Genomic DNA, 19,240 nt, shown 5'->3' on the forward strand with positions numbered 1-19,240 from the left:
ATAATCACAATTCAATTCCTTAATTCTTTCCACTATCTAAATGATCTTCCTTTTCCATATCAATCTTAATTTAATCACCCCAATCTTGACTTCTAAGCAACAACAAAAACATATCCAATTAGCTCACGTTTTGGGGGCAACCCATCCATCATATCCCAAACGTTACTATAAATTTGTTCATTATATTTCACATTCAAAACTCATAACTTTGCTCCAAAATCCCATCTTTTTCCCCTTTCTTTCAAAACTCTATAATTTAGGCATGGATAATCACCATTTTCATCTTAATTATATCATGAAATCACCATTAATAATGTTGATAATGGTGTTTTTCCTCTGTTTCATTGTTATTACTGAATCTGCCCCTCAAACTGCTATTGTTACCCAACTTCCTGGCTTTAATGGCACTTTTCCCTCCAAACACTACTCCGGGTATTCATTTTATTATTGCTTTCAACATAATCTTCCTCCTTTTTTTTACTAATATTTTTATAAGAAATGTTTTCTTTTTGGATTCTTGTTCTGTTTTTGTTGTTTTAATGGTAAATTTTGAGTATTTTTCTGACATGATTTTTATTATCTTGTTATGAAATTTGAAGGTATGTAACAGTTGATGAAAATCATGGGAAGAAAATGTTTTACTACTTTGTTGAATCAGAAAGAAACCCATCACAAGATCCTGTTGTTCTTTGGCTTAATGGAGGACCCGGGTGCTCGAGTTTTGATGGTTTTGTCTATGAACATGGTATGTACATCTTCCAATTCCAACCAAGTTTTAATGGATTAGTCTAATTAATTTAGTTTTGCTTATTAATTTAGTGAAAGTTTATAGAGTTGAAGTAGTAATTTGATGTATAATTGTATATATATATATATTTCAGGTCCTTTCAATTTTGAGGCAGCAAAAACAAAGGGAGGCATGCCAAAATTGCATCTTAATCCCTACAGTTGGTCCAAGGTCACACAACCTGCCTCGTGTTTTCCCATGAATGGGCATAATTTTGATTACTTCATCATTGTTACAAACTAGACCTAATCAAATTGCGGGCCGGGTTATGACTTAAATTCTGCCCACTATGTCGGACCGGGTCGGATTGGGCCAAACATTTCTGTCCCAAAACCCGCTATTTGGGCCAAAAATGGCAGGCTTTACGGGCCATTCGGGCCGGGCCAACTTTACAACTAAAGTTGCAATTTTGAGTTGCCCAAAACCCACGCAAAAATGAAAAAAAAAACTGACTGGGCCCAAAAATCGGGCCTAAAAATTCTGCTCGGGGTCCGCTATTTTCGGGCTGGGCCAATTTACAACTAAAATTGCAATTTTAAGTTGCCCAAAACCCACGCTAAAATAAAAATTTGGCACAGGCCCGGAAATCGGGCCTAAATTTTTTGCTCTAGATTCGCTATTTTTCGGGCTGGGCCAAATTTACAACTAAAATTGCAATTTTGAGTTGGCCAAAACTCACGCCAAATAGAAAAAACTGCCCGGGCCCGAAAATCGGGCCTAAAATTATGCTCGGGATCTGCTATTTTTCGGGCCTTGCCAGCGGGCCAGGCTCATGATAACCAGGTGTGTTACAAACTCATTTTGTTTCAAAATTCCAGGTTTCCAACATGATCTACTTGGACTCACCATCAGGAGTTGGATATTCTTACTCACAAAACACAACTGATTTTAATACCGGGGATCTCAAAACCGCATCTGACACTCATACATTCCTGCTCAAGGTTCATTTTCATTTATTAATCACTGTAATATAATGAATATGGTTAAATTTTTACTAATTTACTGTACTGATTGTTGTTAATATGGTGCAAACAGTGGTTTGACATCTATAAAGAGTTTGCTGCAAACCCATTTTTCATAGCTGGTGAGTCTTATGCTGGGATTTATGTGCCAACACTTGCTTCAGAAGTTGTCAAAGGTAAATTTTCCTTTAAAAACTTGTAAGAAGATTATGGTTTGATTCGATTTTATTCGATTTTATTCAAAGAGTAATAAACTGAGAGGTATGCAGGACTTGATGCTGGTTTGAAGCCTGTTATCAATTTGAAGGTAATAATTTAATTTACTGTAACTTTGTAGATTAACTGTGAGTTTGAATCAGATTTTCTAATACTTTAATTACTGTCTTGATATTCAGGGTTATATGGTAGGAAATGGAGTAACAGATGAAACCTATGATGGAAATGCTTTAGTCCCTTTTGCACATGGGATGGGTTTGATCCCTGATGAACTATACCGGGTACAGAAAGTTTTCCTCTTCATTTTTTTTGATTCTTGAACTTTTTTCAGATTTTCTGATGATTCTATTGTAGCATATTTATGTGTTCTTGGTTTATGAGATGCCAGAATCAAGCTACATGAATTTTTTTGCTGTCGTTTGCATGATTGCATCAATTGTTTACTGATTTGGAAGCAAACCTGTCAATTTTTAAAAAGCAGAACATGTTACAGTTATTTAAATATACCTGATCAACATGAGCACGGACGCTAGCGCGGAAAATAACGGGCTTTTTGGGAAGATTTTTAGGCCCGTTTTGGGGACTGGCCTAGCCTGATTTTAAAAAATTTAGGGTGGGTTTTGGACAACTCAAAATTATAATTTTAGTTATAAATTTGGACCGGCCCTAAAATGGCCCACAAACCCACTATCTTTGGCCCTAAATAGCAGTTATTTTACCTATGGGCAGAATGTTTAAAGCATGGCCCGGCCCACAATTTGATCAGGTCTAAGTAGATGTGATCAAAATTCGGGCCGGACCGGGTTTTAACACTAAAATTCATGCCCAAACCCATAAAATTGGCGCGGGCATCGCCGGCCGAAACTTGGCCGGGCTCGGGTTTTGGTATAAAATGCATATTTTAGGCTACCCAAACCCATATGACAGAATATATAAAATTGGTGTGGGCATTGCCGGCCGAAACTTGACCGGGCTCGGGTTTTGGGGTCGGGACCGGGTTGGGTCGGGCTGCGCGGGCCGAGCTATAGTTGATCAGGTCTAGGTCTAAGTTATCATTTTGTTAAGAATAACCTTACCAAGCAAACATCCCTTGCGATATATGACAGATTATAGTGTAATTCTGCAGAGGATCGTCACAGAGTGTGAAGGAAACTACTACAATCCAACCACTGATGGTTGTGATGCCTTGATTTCAAAAGTTAACCAGGTTAATTATTTCCACTTTCCTAATCATGTAACTTAATTTCATTACATTCTATATTGATTTGGGTTAGCTTTCTGCTTAAACATAATGCATTATGTTTAATCACTTGCAGGATGTTGATGGATTGAATATATATGACATTCTGGAACCTTGTTATCACTCCCCTAACTCAGGTATACAGAACACTACTACTCATCTAAGACTACCTTCAACAATTTCCAGCTTCAAGGCATTAGGAGAAACCGAAAGGCCTCTTCCTGTGAGGAAAAGGATATTTGGTCGGGCTTGGCCCCTTAGAGCTCCTGTCAGGCCCGGGAGAGTTCCTACCTGGCCCGAAATCGCCAACAGCGTTTCTGTTCCTTGCATTGTAAGTTACTCGATTACAGTACCTTCAGATTTTTTTGAATGAGCAAGTAGTACTAGACCTGTCAAACGGGTCGGTTGGGTCGGTTTGTAGAAAAAATTACTTTCGCGGTCGGGTTAATTCGAGTCGGTCACTTTCGGGTTTGGATTTACAAATGCTTATTCGAGACCAGAAGTTTCGGGTTTGGGTCGAACCGATGGGTTTAGAGATTCTAAAACGCTATTTATATTTTTATTAATTTGGATAATAAATACGGAGTATACAAAATATGTGTATAAATTAACAAATTTTCATACACAAGTTTACATTTGGTCAAATTCAACCATAAAATGACATAGTTCAAATCAAAATTATATTACATACAGCAATAGTAACAACATGTTTAATGTGCTTAAAATTCTTCGTACTCTCATTTATTATTATAAATACAACGATAAAACGAGTTCGGTCGGGTTTTGACCCATTACTTTTCTGGTAGTTTGGGTTCGTATAAAATCGGGTTACGGGTCACGAAATCTTGTTCAAGACCCACTACTTTGGGTCGGGTTCAGGCCGGATCGGGTCGGGTCGGTTTTTGGCAGGTCTATGAGCAACCACTACATGGAGGACTAATAACAATGTGAATGTGTATTTAAACTTATAGAATGATGAAGTTGCAACTTCATGGCTGAATGACAAGGCAGTAAGAAAAGCACTTCATGCTGATGAGGTAAGAGTATCACTTTCATCTCTTTTCTTCTGCAGAAAGAAATACAAATTTAGTACAAAGGTTTTCTATATGCCAATCTGATTGTTCTTCTGATTATTGCTTCAGGAAAGTGTAGCAGGTCCTTGGGAACTGTGCACAGGCAGAATTTCTTTCGACCATGATGCAGGAAGCATGATCAAATACCATAAAGATCTCACTTCTCGAGGCTACCGAGTCCTCATATACAGGTAAATCAGTTTCTGATAACCATAAAAATAGACCTGATCAACTACTGACCGGCCCGCTGGCCCGACCCGAACCAATCTGTAAAAAAATGTGGGTCTGGACAGCCTCAAATACGATTTTTGATATATGTTTTGGGTATACATATTTGTGTTAAAACCTGGCCCGACCTGAATTTTGATCACCTCTGCATAAGCATGATTTCACTGATAAATGTGATTTTTGTTCTGATTTTTTTGTTCTGATTTATCAACATATGACAGTGGAGACCATGATATGTGTGTTCCATACACCGGGAGTGAGGCATGGACGAAATCTATTGGATACAAAGTAGTAGACGAGTGGAGGCAATGGGTTTGCAATGAACAAATTTCTGGGTTAGTCTTTACTTTTCAGATTATATGTTCAGCAAATCTATTGTGTAGTAATGAAATGATTAACTGGTATTCACTACATATTTGCAGGTTTACACAGGGGTATGAGAAGAATCTCACTTTCCTTACCATAAAGGTAAACAGAATTTAAATTTCTTAGTTCAATCCATGTTTTGGAAAACATGAAATCTTCAACATGAGTCTGAATCTGCAACATGAACATTTGTTGTGCAGGGGGCAGGACATACAGTACCAGAATACAAACCGCGAGAAGCACTGTATTTTTATAGCCAGTTTTTGGCAGGAAAAAGAATATGAAAATATTTCATGTTTAGAGACTCGAATGTAATTTCATCTGACAAATAAGTTTCTGTAGGATTACAATTTGAAAGAAATATACATGGTTATACTTCAGATGCAGCAGACATGCTGATGCATTTGTTTACTTTGCTAGTTTTCTTTGCTGGTATTACATCAGAGACTTAAGACAAGTCTGCAGTGGCATAGAGAAAGTATGTGATTATGCGATTTCAACAGAAATGGAAAACTGAAAACATAAAAGATAACACACTACGAGGTCAAAAAAATAAATTCTCAACCCATCTGATAAACCATTTTGACACGTTTAGCGTAGACCTGATCAACATGAGCTCGACCAGCTGGTCTGGCCCGAATTGATTCAAATATGAAACAATCAATTGAAAGATTACAAACAGAACAATCAGAATGCTGTGAGGATCAAGGCATTTTTCCATAATAAAAATGATAAAGGCATTCATAAAAGCATATGACAAATTAGACTAAAAGTCTCAAAATTCCTGCATTTCTTCATAATTCCTGCATTTTTCCATAATAAAAAGGATCAAGACATTCCTAAAACATACCATATTCCTAAAACATAACATATTCCTAAAACATAACATATTCCTAAAACAAACACAAGGACTGTCAGAAGACGTACTACACAGCAAATTGCATTTACAAATCAGAGAAGTCCCTCTCCCAGACACTGATCAAGATCTATTGGTTCCGGAAATGGAAGTTTGGCGGACAAACAAGCTTTTTTCTCATCAAGTTCTTGCTTCACTTTAGCACTACGAGCAAGGAACTCTCTTTCCTTTTCATCAATTTGAGCTTTTGACTTGTTAATAGCCATTATAGACTCAATCAGAGGCTTACTTTTATGCAGTGTCAGAACCCACTCAACAAAAGCAACTAACCAGTCTACCTTTAAGCCTACACATTGAAGGTCATGCAGATTGGATGCGAGTTCCTGAGCTAAGGAATCAGTCAATGTCCTCAGTGTAGTCTTTTGGAGAAATATTATGATATTTGCTAGTGATTCTAAGGTAAGGGTTAACATGACTTTGCTGCGCACGGTTTTTTCTCCAATAAGGTTCCCATGCTTGTTCCAAATCATTTGCAAAGTTGGCAATAGATTGGGCCTGATACCCAGAGATTCTAAACCTTGAAGCCCGATGTTTGGTTCACAAGCCTGTGAAGCATACAACATTACAAAAAGATAAGAATGTTTCAGTGATGCCTACATAAAATTTTGAAGAAAAAAAACAAGCATCCTTACCAGTACTGAAGAAATAACAGGTGGAAAGTCCGCGATAGAAACTTTATTTTCTGAGATATCTGGTGCTGAGTGTGAATGGAAATCAAGTCAGAAATCATGCAAGGGAAAGAGAGTTCAAACTTCAAAGCATTAAGCAAAAATCTGCGAATTCAGACTAAAACACAAGTTACCTTTTTTGTGCTGAATCTCAGAAACAGGCAAATGGGATGAAGATTTCCCTTGAGTTGCCGAGGTTGAATGGATTTTAGTGTTCTGTTTCTCAGATTTAGGTGTATTTGAGGGAGCTGAGCCATGAGTTTGTGAAGATGCACCATTTTGATTGGTTGCATCTGATTCCATCATTTCATCTTCCTCAGGATTACTTCACAAATATAGGCAGATGAAAGTTCAGATTTCAAGCATTATTCTAATAAACCATTCAGCAACTACATGTGGCTATGCAGATAAAAATGGTTAGCTACTTATCTCTATCGTACAGGATCATGGTTTAAAATTTTCTGAAACAAAGAAAATTTGCCATCTCAAAATAACTGTTTTGTACAGATAATACTGCATATTTGACTTTGATCCCATAGTTTCTCACTGTCGACCTTTTAAGATGACACATCCGGCATTTTTTTGGACGAAAAGGTAACACACACTCTAACAAAATTAAACACTTCATCAACCTATACTGTGTACTTAAATCTTGAAACCTTGAGATGCCTTGCATAACATACAGATAAGCCACTTTCAACCCTTAAAGTTTCAGCCATAAAATTCAAATTTAATGCCTCAGAATTGTTACTCTCTATCTATTTACAGTATAAGACACAGAACATTAAAGAAGTGGCAGCTAAGAAAATTTGCTGCTCCCTAATGTTCACATTGCACATTTGGAATAAATAAACATCAACAGCAGCAACAACAACAACAATAACAAGGTCAATAACAACCAGGTCAACAACAATTCAAACAATCCAGCACAATCTCCATATTATAGGAAACACAAATCATCTAAGCTTTGTTTGGCTGAGGAAATGTCCTGAACTAAGAAAATAGTTTTAGATGTCCATGTTCAAATTTCTAGTTCATATCACAAGTCAAATCATTGATCCTACAAACATCAGATATCCATCATCACAAAAACCATAACTTTGAACTCTAAAGAACTAATTAATATGACCACTATTGATTACCTTTGATAATGTGGCGGAGATGGAGATGATTGAGCCTGCAAGGCCCATTCCGGCACAGAAAAAAGGCCAGATTTCAGGAAATCTGCAATTGGTTTGAAATCCGCAATAGGCATGAAAATATGTCCTCCTAACCAGAAAATCTGAATATTTTCTTTAGAAAACTTGGATTCATTAGGTTTACTATAGGGATGGAAGGCGTCATTGGAGAAGACAATGTAGTTGTCAAATCCGAAACCAGGGAATTCAGCAGCTGAAACAAAGAAGCTGTAAACTTTCGAAACAAACAACACCATAGGATCATCCCCAAAACTCTTAACCTTAACCCAACTCCATGACTTCTTGTTATGAACCTTACACAACTTGAAAACTTTAACCATTTCATTGATCCGCATAATCATAAACAAATCCCCAGATTTTGATGATCCCACCAAACGTTTCCCCCACCCCTTGTTTACGCAATCCGGCTTAATCACCGGCTTTTCAACTAAGGTTTTAAGTACTGCAAACTGATCAGTAAACATCCTGTACAACTTCCCAAGTCTATCCAATGCATAAATTACACCCCTAAAACTCAGAATATCATCAAATTTGTCAAGTGAACCATATGATATGTCAAACCATGGAAGTTCCGTTCCATACTGATACTCCGGCTTAACTGGTGGAGACCCACCTAATTGACCCCCTCTAAATAAAACCAACAAAGAACCATCATCAACCATGGACGGAATACTCCGATCCTTGAAAAAAAGCAACACTTTCTCATGATATGAAAGTGCCCTCGAACAATCATTCATTTCCTCTTCATCAGCCATATGGTAATCAACAGAAAGACGACGAGGTTGAAACCGATCTAAGGTAAAATTCTCAGGAATATCAAAGAGAGGCTCACCGGAGAGAGGATTGCAGAGTTCGAATTCCCCTTTGGTAATTTCCACAGAAGCGACAATCCACGGTGTGCCGGAAACAGGAGGGCGGATGAGATAAACGGAGGAAGAAAACAGAGTTTCGGAACCCATGACGAAAGGCAAGAGGGCGGAGATAGCGGTGGCTCGCCGCCATTTCTTACAAACTGATCGGAAGTTTTGCACGTCTTTGCGGTTTCCCTTGAGGTGGATGGCGATAGAACGGAGGACTTCAACGGGAAGTTCCGACCAGATTACTTTCTGGCGAAAATTCCGCATTTTAGGGTTTCAATCAGTTTTATAAGCTGTATTTGGGGTTTCAATTAGGAAGCAAAATGGACTTACAAGGTTTTTCTGGAGAGGTTTGCCGATGTAACGGAGGATTTAACCGGGAGCTCCTACCAAATTATATTTTCCGGCGAGAACTCCGCGTTTTTAGGGTTTTGATTTGGGAGAAAATTGTAGGTGAAAGAGAAGAGGTACTCCGTACTAATCTGCAATAACTTTCCGTTTCAATTGCTTTTTCGTTTAGAAAAAATACAGTAAAAAAAAAACGGTAACTTTTTCGTTTCAATTGCTTTTTATGTTCCCAATATATTTTTAAACTTTCCCGCGCAATGTTGTAGATTATGTAGCAAGAATTGGTAATGGGCTCGGCCCTAAATAACCTCATTTGGGCCTTTATCATGTGATGTAGCATGTAAACACAATCTTGTCAATTGCCAAGTCAAATTAGTCTCTTAAAATAGCAACATAAAAATAACCTTGTTAATTTCCCTCCAAAGTATTTTAATTGGGCACATAGAATTAGTGGAGGTCTAGTTAGTGACCCGAACGATTTTCCGGATTATTGGATAATGTGAAGCACGGAGTATATTGTAACTACAGGTGCCAATGACTCTAAAGCTCGAGTTATAATGTCACAAATAGAATTAGATATTATGCAATTTAGCTCTAGTGATCATGTCCCATGTTGCGACCATATCTTTTTCAATGTTGGGATGAGACTAAATCAGACCTTGTGTAGAGTCCATCAAATCTTGTTGGTGGAGTCCGTATCAGAATTTGATCACTAGTAAAAGCAGGGAAGGAGTTTGGACAAGAAAAAATTATTACCAAACTCATAGAGGTTATATAAGCCCTAATATAGCAATACAGGTGTACGTTATTTCAACATAGACTTGATCAAAAGCCAGGCCGGACTGGGTTTGGACTGGGCAACAACCTAAAAATCAGCTCAATAAGTCCGATTGCCAGACCGGGTTTGGACTGGGCAACAACCTAAAAATCAGCTCAATAAGTCCGATTGTGCCGAATTTTGGGTTGATTTTATGCGCCCAAAATCTGTTGTTTCGGGCTTAAAATAGCGGCATTTTAAGGCTAATTTTGGACGTATCAATTTTATATCTAAATTTGTGGTTTAAAGTTGCCCAAAATCCCATCCAAAAAATTAGAAGGGATCAGTCCAGGCCCAATTACCTAGCCTAATTTTGCCAAAATCGTTATTTTTGGACCGGGACAATTTTATAACTAATTTTGTGTTTTAAGTTGCTTAAAACCCACCCCAAATAGAAAAAATACAGGACGGGCCAGACCCGACAAAACGGGCTTAAAAATTCGCCAAAAACCCGTTGTTTTGGGGCCGAGGCAGGCTCTAAGTGGATCAGGTCTACTTCGATACCCTCATTTGGAGCTAAATAGCCAATAGGTCAAGTGCTGAAAAACAACTACAGAAAAATGACACAAGTTGAATGCAAACTATGTCATTAGTTACCTTCCTCAACATTGTACATGACATAAAAAGTTCCTATAGTTTTCTCTTTAATTAGCAGCAAATGTAGTGTAGATAACATTGCAGCATTTCATTTTCCTCCCTGTTTGAACCAGATCCTACCCAGGCTTACTTGATAATTAAAGATCATTAAATTCTTCTTGAAACTACACGATCATGTAGTTTTAACACAAACAAAATGATATCTGCTTCAAATAACATACAAAATGATGCTTTGTTAATTTGCCATCAAAGGTGGCAGAGTATGAGGTTCAGATCAACCTTAGACCATATTGACATCAGTTCTAAGCAAAATAAACTTAATACCAAAATATACTGATCTGAAATCACAGTGCCTGAAAATCATCCAGATCAATAATCTTATCAGAACTCAGAAGAAATAATACCAGTAGACAAACGAGTCATCTTCTCCTCTAATTCTCTCCTTTTCTTCGCGCTTCTTTCCATGAACTCCTTTTCCTCCATGTCAATTTCAGCTTTTCTCGATCTTCTTCAGCATCTTTATCCTCTCCATTCTCAGCTTCTTTTCATTATGTTGTGTCTTTGCCTCCTCAACCATGGGAGCTAACCAGTCCACTTTTAAGCCTACGCGGTTGAGATCATCTAGAATTAATTGTATCTCATCTACTGTCGAATCAGTCAAGTCCTTTACTTTAGCCCTTTGGAGTGTGATGTTGAGCTTTGCTAATGACTCTAAGGCATAAGCTCGCATTGCCTTGCTACGGACAGAATTTTTACCGAATAGGGTACCGTGTTTAGCCCAAATTGTTTCTAATGTTGGGAGGAATTCAGACCTGATATCAACCCCTTCAAAGTTTACAGTTGATGAACCAGTTTTACGAGTCTGCAACAGGTCGAAAGAGTCAAAGAGTGCAATATTTGAGAATGCTGTAATCTTACTACGCAACTGAAAATAAAAAGCATTCTCGAGAATTAATTATGGTTACCTGTTGTACAGTTGAAGGAGTTACAGGTGTGGAATTTGCAATGAAAACTCTCCCTTCTGATAAATTTGGACCTATATACATGAATATAATTAGAAATCCTTGTATAATTGAGTTAATGACTTGAAAAACACCTTCACAAATACCTAATCTTTCTTCTTCGACATGAAAAATGACTTTTCTGATGTCAATTAAGAATCATTAAATGGAAAAAAGTATACGAGTTCATCACTAGTTAGCTAGGGGGTTAATTAGTATTACCTGTACTTCTTCCATTTGGAGTAGGTCTTATTTCATCAGAGTGATTTGCTGCACAAGAATGTGGTTGTTCATTGAAAAAACTTGTCCACGCCTCTTCTTCTTCTTCATCCTGCTTGAAATTGGTTGTTCTGTTAAGTTCACTTGATTCGGAAAACTCCTGACTAGAGGAATCATCCACCACTCCATCTGAAGCTTGCTGGCGGGAAGGGCCTGCCTTTGTCTCATCATCATCATCATCATCATCATCATCATCATCATCATCATCTTCATCATCATCATCATCATCATCATCATCCTCATCTTCATCATCATCTTCATCATCATCATCATTGCGTTCACTTCAAAAGCAAACAAACATCCTGTCAGAGCTCTGATGAACAACTATGGAACATATTATTGACTCATAAAGAACAAAACCACTTCATATAATCATATTGCTATGGTTTAAGCTTAGTAGTAGTAGACATCTATTGTAATTAATAACTTCATTGCTTATCAGACAAGCTTTTTAGCCATATGCAACCATTGAATCACATCAACTGTAACATGTACTGTTACAAACTGTACTTTGAAATATGAAAACGAAATTATAGAAACTAGATTAGGACGAGATTATCTCTGTCCTTAGGATAATATTAGCCCCCACTATAATTGCTGATGAGATTCAAAGCTAATCTACCCCCAGGATTCCCTAATCATATGAACGGATTACAGCAATATCATCCATTCTCAAGAACATGTGTTTATCAGAAATATGAATGAAAAACGTAATTAACATTAACCTTCTGCCTTAGGTTAAATAGGAAAATAATATGGCAGTTACAAAAGTAACCGCCTCTGATATTATCCTATTTAATTAAATCGTTAATTAGATCCTTAAATAAGCCGTGCGCGTGCCGGCTAGCAACTAGCTTGTTATTTAAATGGTCTAGCTATTAGCTTGAAATTTATAAAAGTTTCAAGCTAGTCCCTCTCCCTAGCTACAACCATTGGAGATGCTCTTATTAACCCAATTAACCCAACACTAGCAAACAAGCCCAATGCCCCACTTGGTCCAATGACTCAAGGCACAACATATTTAATAAGTCAAGCACATGGGTATATTTAAAGATATACAAAGGTTCATATTTCTTCCATGTGAGAGAAAACTCCCACATAACAAAGTGAAGACTATTATATCTAACATGTACTTCATCCATTATACATATATAGTTCTAACTTCTAAACTCCAAGTAAGCAACTTCTTTTCATCCATCGAGTTACGAGTGTGTTACATAAAACATTGACTAGTACTTTACAACGAGACAATATAAATGATTATGAAATGCTCAAACTCAGCTCGATCTCTCAAGTCATGTAATCATGGAAAATGCTTTTGATTGTTACCTTTTCCTTAATGAAAATTAGCAATGACAAATCAACAATTACTTTAATTTGATAATTGGTTACAACGATCAAAAGGAATATATTTGTCACCCTAAACCAGAAAGTTCAAAAAAAAAAATCATATGATTAATTACTGATTACAGAATAGCTTGAATAAGCATCATCAACAGCCAACACAAGCCCTTCAACAAAACTTAATTTACTATTTCCATGATATATAGTACACCAACATTTTACCATTTTCATGTTATAGTACAAAACAACACCCAAAAATACAAAAGGAGAAGCTTGCAAAAGTGAGTAATTCCACATAAAACAGGGGAAAACGGAAAGTGAGTAATTTACGATTGGTGACCCTATCAAACCAATTTTAATTTTCTTACAAACCTTGATACTTTGATCAATAATACGAAGCACATATTACCGATAACAAATTCACAATTACTCCCTCCGTTTCATTATATTTGCTCCGCTTTGACCAAAAAGCCCTGACAAAAATTGGTCAAATGGAGCGAATAAAATGAGATTGAGGGAGTATGAAATATTTCTTCATGACTAGGCCAAAAACGAGACGTACAATTTGATTGCATAGCTACTTAATTGTTTTGTTTCCTAATTTATTAGTACCCTGCGCAGTACACATACTGACTTACATAGAACACGCAAATAAAAAAACTAGACCTGATCAAGACAAGCCCGGCCTGGCCCGCCCGAATTTTTTGTGAGTTTGGGTAGATTTTTCCGGCCCGGTTTCCGGGCCCGGTCCGAAAAATTAATTTTTCTGGGACGGGTTTGGAAAACACAAAAATACACTTTTTAGTTATAATTTTGGCCCGGCCCGAAAATGCCCAGAAAAGCCCGGTATTTTAGGCCCGAAAATAGCGGGTTTGTGTACAAATCTCGGCCCTGCCCGGTCTGGCCCGACATAGTGGGCTGATTTTTATGCCCTGGCCCAACCCAAACCCGCCCCGCCCCGCCGTTTGATCCAGTCTAAAAAAAACTATCAAATTTCTGTAACAAGTGAATCGAAATTTGACTAGCTACTTGTTTGGTTTCTTTATAAGAACAAACAAATCAACCAGATTTTATCAAATTTCTGTAACAAGTAAATTGAAGCAAGAAAATATTATCACATATAAATAAATGCATACCTTTCAGGTAAAAACCAAGTCGGAGGAGGCCAAAACATTTTAGAAAAACTCGAAGAAAGTCTGAAATTGTTTCCTTCTCCCAATCTATGAACTCCAACATCAACCTCTTCATCATCAAACAATCTGAAATCAGGTGCATCAGATTGACCACGATACTGAGTAAAACAATTTGCAACAAACAGAATCCGATTCCCCTTCCACCCAGAAAAATTAAAATCTTCAGTTTTCACAAAAAAACAATAATCAACCCCAACACACAAAACTCTCCTCCCATTTCGCAAACAATTAATCTCATCCCACCTCCTTCTTCCCTCGTCAAACTTATAGACATTAAAAACAACCGGTTCATCTCTTTTCACATACTCCCGCACCACCAGGTAAAGCTCCCCTGATGTGGGGTCCACCACCAACCTCTTCCGCCGGTCACCGGGTCTTTCAAAACCGCAAATTGGTTGCGCCACCAAGGTAACCGCCACCGTCATTGTTTTAGTGTTTAACTTATGAAGCCTACCTCTCCTGTCTATTACACAATACATTCCCTTAAACTTCACCAAATCATCCAAATTCTTAAACTTCATTGTCTCCCAACAATACCCCACCTTCTCCGTTTTGTTACCGTCGTTAAAAACACCGCTTCGAGGTTTGATCTCCGGTAAACTTACAGTGAGTTTTCCTAATATACCCTCGTGGTACAACACCAAAATTTCCAGAGAAGATGAGGATGCGGAAAGGAGAACTTTATTAACACGACCTGTAGACTCTTTGAAAGTGTACACTTGAGCGAGCTTTTCAGGTTGGAACTGCATCAAATTCAGACCGACGTGTGGGATGCTCGTGCTTCTTTTACGGGTAAGGGGATGTCGTAGCTTAATTATATTCCCCATGCCCGAATCCGATCCATGGACCATGATCATCCCCTTACCCGACCCGGGGTTCGAATGAGGAGGGGTGATGAGGTAGATCGAGTTTCCTTGGAGGACTAATTTGGTGGAACAATGAAAAGGTAAAGGAATTGGAAGATGCAAAGTAAGGGATGAATTTTTTGCATGCAAAGAGGGGGGAGAATGATCATTTTCCCTCTTTGTAGTACAAAACATCTTTATCATTTTGAGAATTTGTTGTCTTGTTTTATGTTTTTCTGACATTTTGTGGATGATTTCTTCATCTTGATCCCACGACATTTTTTCCGACATTATGGTTTCTTTTAAGCTTGGTAGTGTTTTAGCTTATCATAAAGAAGATGGTTAGATATGGAGAGTGTGGAGAGTAAATTAAAGAAGCTAGTTTAAATGCGGTTTTGAAAATGTTGGTTGGTATGAACTTAATTATGGGAAGAGCCCTTATGAATTATGATCTTTCTTCTTCCTATGCACACTTCTTACGTGTGCTTCAAGTCTTAAAAATGATTTTATTTGTAATTATTCCTACAAAAGAAAATAATCATAGACGTTAAAATATATATACCAATTGAAAATACTAAAATTTCAGGTACTTAAGAAATTAGTTCTACTAAACGAGTAATACGAATAGCTACCTTATTAGTTTCAGCACCTTATTAGTTTCAGGTGACACCTTATCAGTTTCAGCTACCTTATCAGTTTCAGGTCACTTTCAGCCAATGTTGCCAAACAGAGCCAAAATGTAGAGTGTTTTAGGTGTTTCAGGTGAATACCTTCCTCGAGTCGACTTGACTCGAAAACCGATCCGAACCCGACCAGAAAATAATGGCTCTTGAACAAGATTTTGTGACCCCAAACCCGATTTTATCCGAACCTAAGCAACCCGAAAAGTAATGGGTCAAAATCCAACCGAACCCGTTTTGACCCGACCGATTGAAAATCATTATATAGTAATAAATGAGATAATTATGATGAACTTTTAGCATAATAAACACGTTATTTTTACTATTATTGTGTGTAATATGATTTAAATTTGAATCATACGTCATTTTATGATTGAATTTGACTAAATATAAACTTGTGTAGGAAAATTTGTTAATTTGTGCACGTATTTTGTATATTTATTACCTAAATTAATAAAAAAAAAAAATGCGCGTTTCAAAATCTCTCAACCCGTTTGGTCGACCCGAGCCCGAAAGTTTTGGGTCTTGAACAAGCTTTTGTAAACCCAAACCCGAAAGTGACTGACCTGATTAAATCCGAACCCGAAAATAATTTTTGACAATCCGACCCAACCGACCCGTTTGACAGGTCTATCCTCAAGCGTTTAGCTTCAGTCCATAATAATAACAAATGGAACTATGTTTAAGCCCTTATATATGAAAGGGATAAAGAGATAGATAAAAAAAAATTATTTTTTTCATGTGCCCTTGTTAATATTTCCTCCGATTCTTTTTTTTTTGCAACACTTTGCTTTTCACGCTTGTTAATGCATATCTTGAATAATTAATATATTTAACTAATAATAAATAAAAATTATAAAAAATTAATTTTCGCAAAATATACATTAAGACAAATTTAACAAAATCCCACCTGAATATGTATTTCTCCTAAAGTGTAGATCATCAAAAATAAACAAAGTACGGAGTATAGATTATGTAAATAGTGCAAAAAACAAGGTGTTTCAACTATTTTGAATTGGAGAAAGTACTAAATATATAATACGTATAAGATATGTGATGAGTGCTTCAAGTCTTTAAAAGAATTTGTACGACTACCATTTAAAATAATACATTAAAATTTAAGGATATTTTGGGTATTTTTTTATGGACATCTAACTCTTAAATGTTGGTTTGTACACTATATAATGAAAACTAGTGTGTGGCTCGGGCGTTGCCCCACTTTCTTACTTTTATTCGGGTTTATTAATTTTTTAAACATGTGCACATATAGATGGAGTCTTCGTCGACATCAAATGACATCGAATTACGGTGGCGACACAAGATTAGTGGTCGATCAACAACTTTTCCAAATATGAAACCCCACATTCGAAAATCAAAACAAAGTTGGATACTTTTCTTCAAAATTAGTTGTTTTATTACACCTTTTTTTGTTTTTTGTTTTTGAGGCTTAAGCTAGAAAAGTAATAACAATTAAGTAATCATTATTTTTTTTTTCCTTTTTTTTTACATTCACTTTTTTTTAATGTATTATTTAACGTCAAAAGAATATATATATATTTATGTAGAAAGATGTAACATAATTAAGTTGTGGTTGGCTAAGATGGTAGGAATTGAAGTGTAACTTTTAACAAAGAGGTATAGTGTTCAATCCTTGTTATACGTGACACATATACATTCTTAAGAACGCCTTTCAATATATTAGTATAGATTTCCACTAAACTCGATCCATAATAATAACAAATGGAACATTTAAGTGAAATAATTTAAGTTACTATAGTGAAAGTTTTTTTCCCCTTCCTAAAAGCTAATGATAAATGATAATTATTTAGAAAAATATGATGTTAGTTAAACCACAATTACGGAGGAATGGAAGGAGCACTTAAACATCAATTAACCAATGAGAGATGTTCTTTTTGTCGCCCTTAAAGGGCGATTTTTATGTCCCCCTTAAAGGACAGGAGGGCGATTTTTTGATCAAAAAAGGCGACAATTTTTGTCCATTTTGATCCTGTTTGTTGTAGTGATCTTAACCAACTATTTGATATTATCTTTACTACACATGAAGATGTAACTTGAAAAATAAATGTTTATTACGAAGTGATATGTACTACCGTGTAACTTTTTAATTATTTTTATTCTTTTAGTAGAAATTGATGGAAAAATATGTTTATTTAATTCTACGTACCAAATAATTTTTATGGGCGGAGAGACAATTGTTCAAGCTAAAAACTAAATTATATTATTTTAGTATAAACCCTGAATATTATTAAAAAAGAGGTCGTACACCAGCACAAACCATTGTTCAATTCTTATTAAAGAATCGATAAATTTGGTAATTAATAGTCTATACGGAGTATATCTTTTGGTGGGAAAATAGTGTTTCATTTTTAATCCCTCAAAACAATTGTCCAAGTACCTTACAATGGTCCACTCATATTATCACTCAATTTTGACCGTAAATATTTAGTTACCTATATAACCAAAATTATAGCTATTTATTTTTTAAAAATATACAGATTAACAAGTTAAATTAAACAAGATTTCACATAAAATTTTCTTTCTTGTGTACAAGTACAAATTATGAAAGACGATCGAATATTGTACAAATAGTGTTAAAATGAACAATAATGAATAAACTTTTAAAAAATTCGTTAAACCTAAAAGTTCTTAAATGATTATTTTCACCAAGCATATCATGATAAGTTGTTTGGTTGGTTGACCGAAACATAGAAAATTGCATAACATTTAAAGTTCATTTTTAATTCTAAGAAATGATAGTGATAGTTGTATAACAATAAATCGGGGAAACATGTAAATACAAATATTTATTGGCTTGATCCATCCAATCTCTTTATCTTCCTCTTGCTCTTCAGTAATTGGGCTATATATTTTTAAAACTATAAATCATAAAACTTTTTTTTAGAACTATAAATCATAACACTTTTTTTAAAACTACTACATCCTTTTTGTTTGTTACGTTTAGACTTTTGCACGTTTATTAACGTACATAATAAAAAAAGTTGTTTTTCTTTTTTATTAAAAAAATAAACCCAAGTAAAATTTCAATCCACTAATCATTACAACAACCAATAAGATTGTTTTATTTATCAAAATGAACCCATAATAGAAAAGCACACAGATGGCTAACTTAACATACTTGAGAAATTGTAAAGAAATTTAATGAGTTGAAAAAATTGGACCAATTAAAATTAAAAACTGGCATAACAAATGAAAATATAATAAGTTTATAAAAGGAAAGATTTTCCCAGGTAACAAACATTGTAAAACTCCCTAAAAAGAACACGTAAAAAATAAAAATAAACGGAGGGAGTATAAATCATAAGACTTTTTTTAAATCAAGGTTTAATGATTAGCGTATGTTACGAGGAGAAAGGCTACTGTTATCAAAAGGAGATCGGAAGACTAGGGATGTTAGGGGGTCGGGTTTTATGGGAGATCTGCCCCGCATCCATCCGATGTAGGCAGGGATGAAGGGAGGTTTGGCGGGTGATGGGGCGGGGATGAGTATAAAAATCAAAGGGTGATGGGGCGGGTGTGGATTTTGTGTTTGACCCGCCCCATCCTCGCCCACCTTGCCCCATCCCCACCCATCTCGCTTGATAC

General features: G+C 36.2%; 3 protein-coding genes across 4 annotated transcripts; 1 reads left to right on the plus strand and 2 right to left on the minus strand.

Annotated features, from left to right (window-relative positions):
- On the plus strand, positions 1 to 5,261 carry LOC130460718 (serine carboxypeptidase-like 20). The gene is made up of 14 exons (XM_056828206.1): positions 1 to 432; positions 600 to 745; positions 882 to 958; positions 1,606 to 1,728; positions 1,823 to 1,925; positions 2,019 to 2,056; positions 2,145 to 2,246; positions 3,092 to 3,172; positions 3,282 to 3,536; positions 4,177 to 4,242; positions 4,348 to 4,469; positions 4,728 to 4,841; positions 4,929 to 4,974; positions 5,073 to 5,261. The coding sequence occupies exons 1-14, from the start codon at positions 41 to 43 to the stop codon at positions 5,154 to 5,156; spliced, it is 1,749 nt and encodes a 582-aa protein (XP_056684184.1). The 5' UTR covers positions 1 to 40; the 3' UTR covers positions 5,157 to 5,261.
- A 334-nt stretch (positions 5,262 to 5,595) lies between these two features.
- Positions 5,596 to 9,035, minus strand: LOC130459097 (uncharacterized). Of its 2 annotated transcripts, none has more exons than XM_056828205.1 (4): positions 7,599 to 9,035; positions 6,591 to 6,781; positions 6,421 to 6,479; positions 5,596 to 6,333 (listed from the first exon to the last, which is right to left on the minus strand). In XM_056828205.1, exons 1-4 carry the CDS (start codon positions 8,777 to 8,779, stop codon positions 5,824 to 5,826), a joined length of 1,941 nt encoding a protein of 646 aa, XP_056684183.1. In that variant the 5' UTR covers positions 8,780 to 9,035; the 3' UTR covers positions 5,596 to 5,823. The 2 variants fall into 2 exon arrangements, with proteins under 2 accessions (XP_056684183.1, XP_056684182.1); XM_056828204.1 differs by having other exon boundaries at positions 6,421 to 6,485; positions 7,599 to 9,033.
- A 1,374-nt stretch (positions 9,036 to 10,409) lies between these two features.
- LOC130461101 (rRNA biogenesis protein rrp36-like) lies at positions 10,410 to 14,540 on the minus strand. Its single transcript, XM_056829032.1, has 4 exons — positions 14,035 to 14,540; positions 11,498 to 11,835; positions 11,240 to 11,310; positions 10,410 to 11,136 (listed from the first exon to the last, which is right to left on the minus strand). The coding sequence occupies exons 1-4, from the start codon at positions 14,514 to 14,516 to the stop codon at positions 10,765 to 10,767; spliced, it is 1,263 nt and encodes a 420-aa protein (XP_056685010.1). The 5' UTR covers positions 14,517 to 14,540; the 3' UTR covers positions 10,410 to 10,764.
- Between the last annotated feature and the right edge of the window lie 4,700 nt (positions 14,541 to 19,240).

This window comes from Spinacia oleracea, chromosome 5 (genome assembly GCF_020520425.1).
Source record: "Spinacia oleracea cultivar Varoflay chromosome 5, BTI_SOV_V1, whole genome shotgun sequence".
Taxonomy (NCBI): domain Eukaryota; kingdom Viridiplantae; phylum Streptophyta; class Magnoliopsida; order Caryophyllales; family Amaranthaceae; genus Spinacia; species Spinacia oleracea.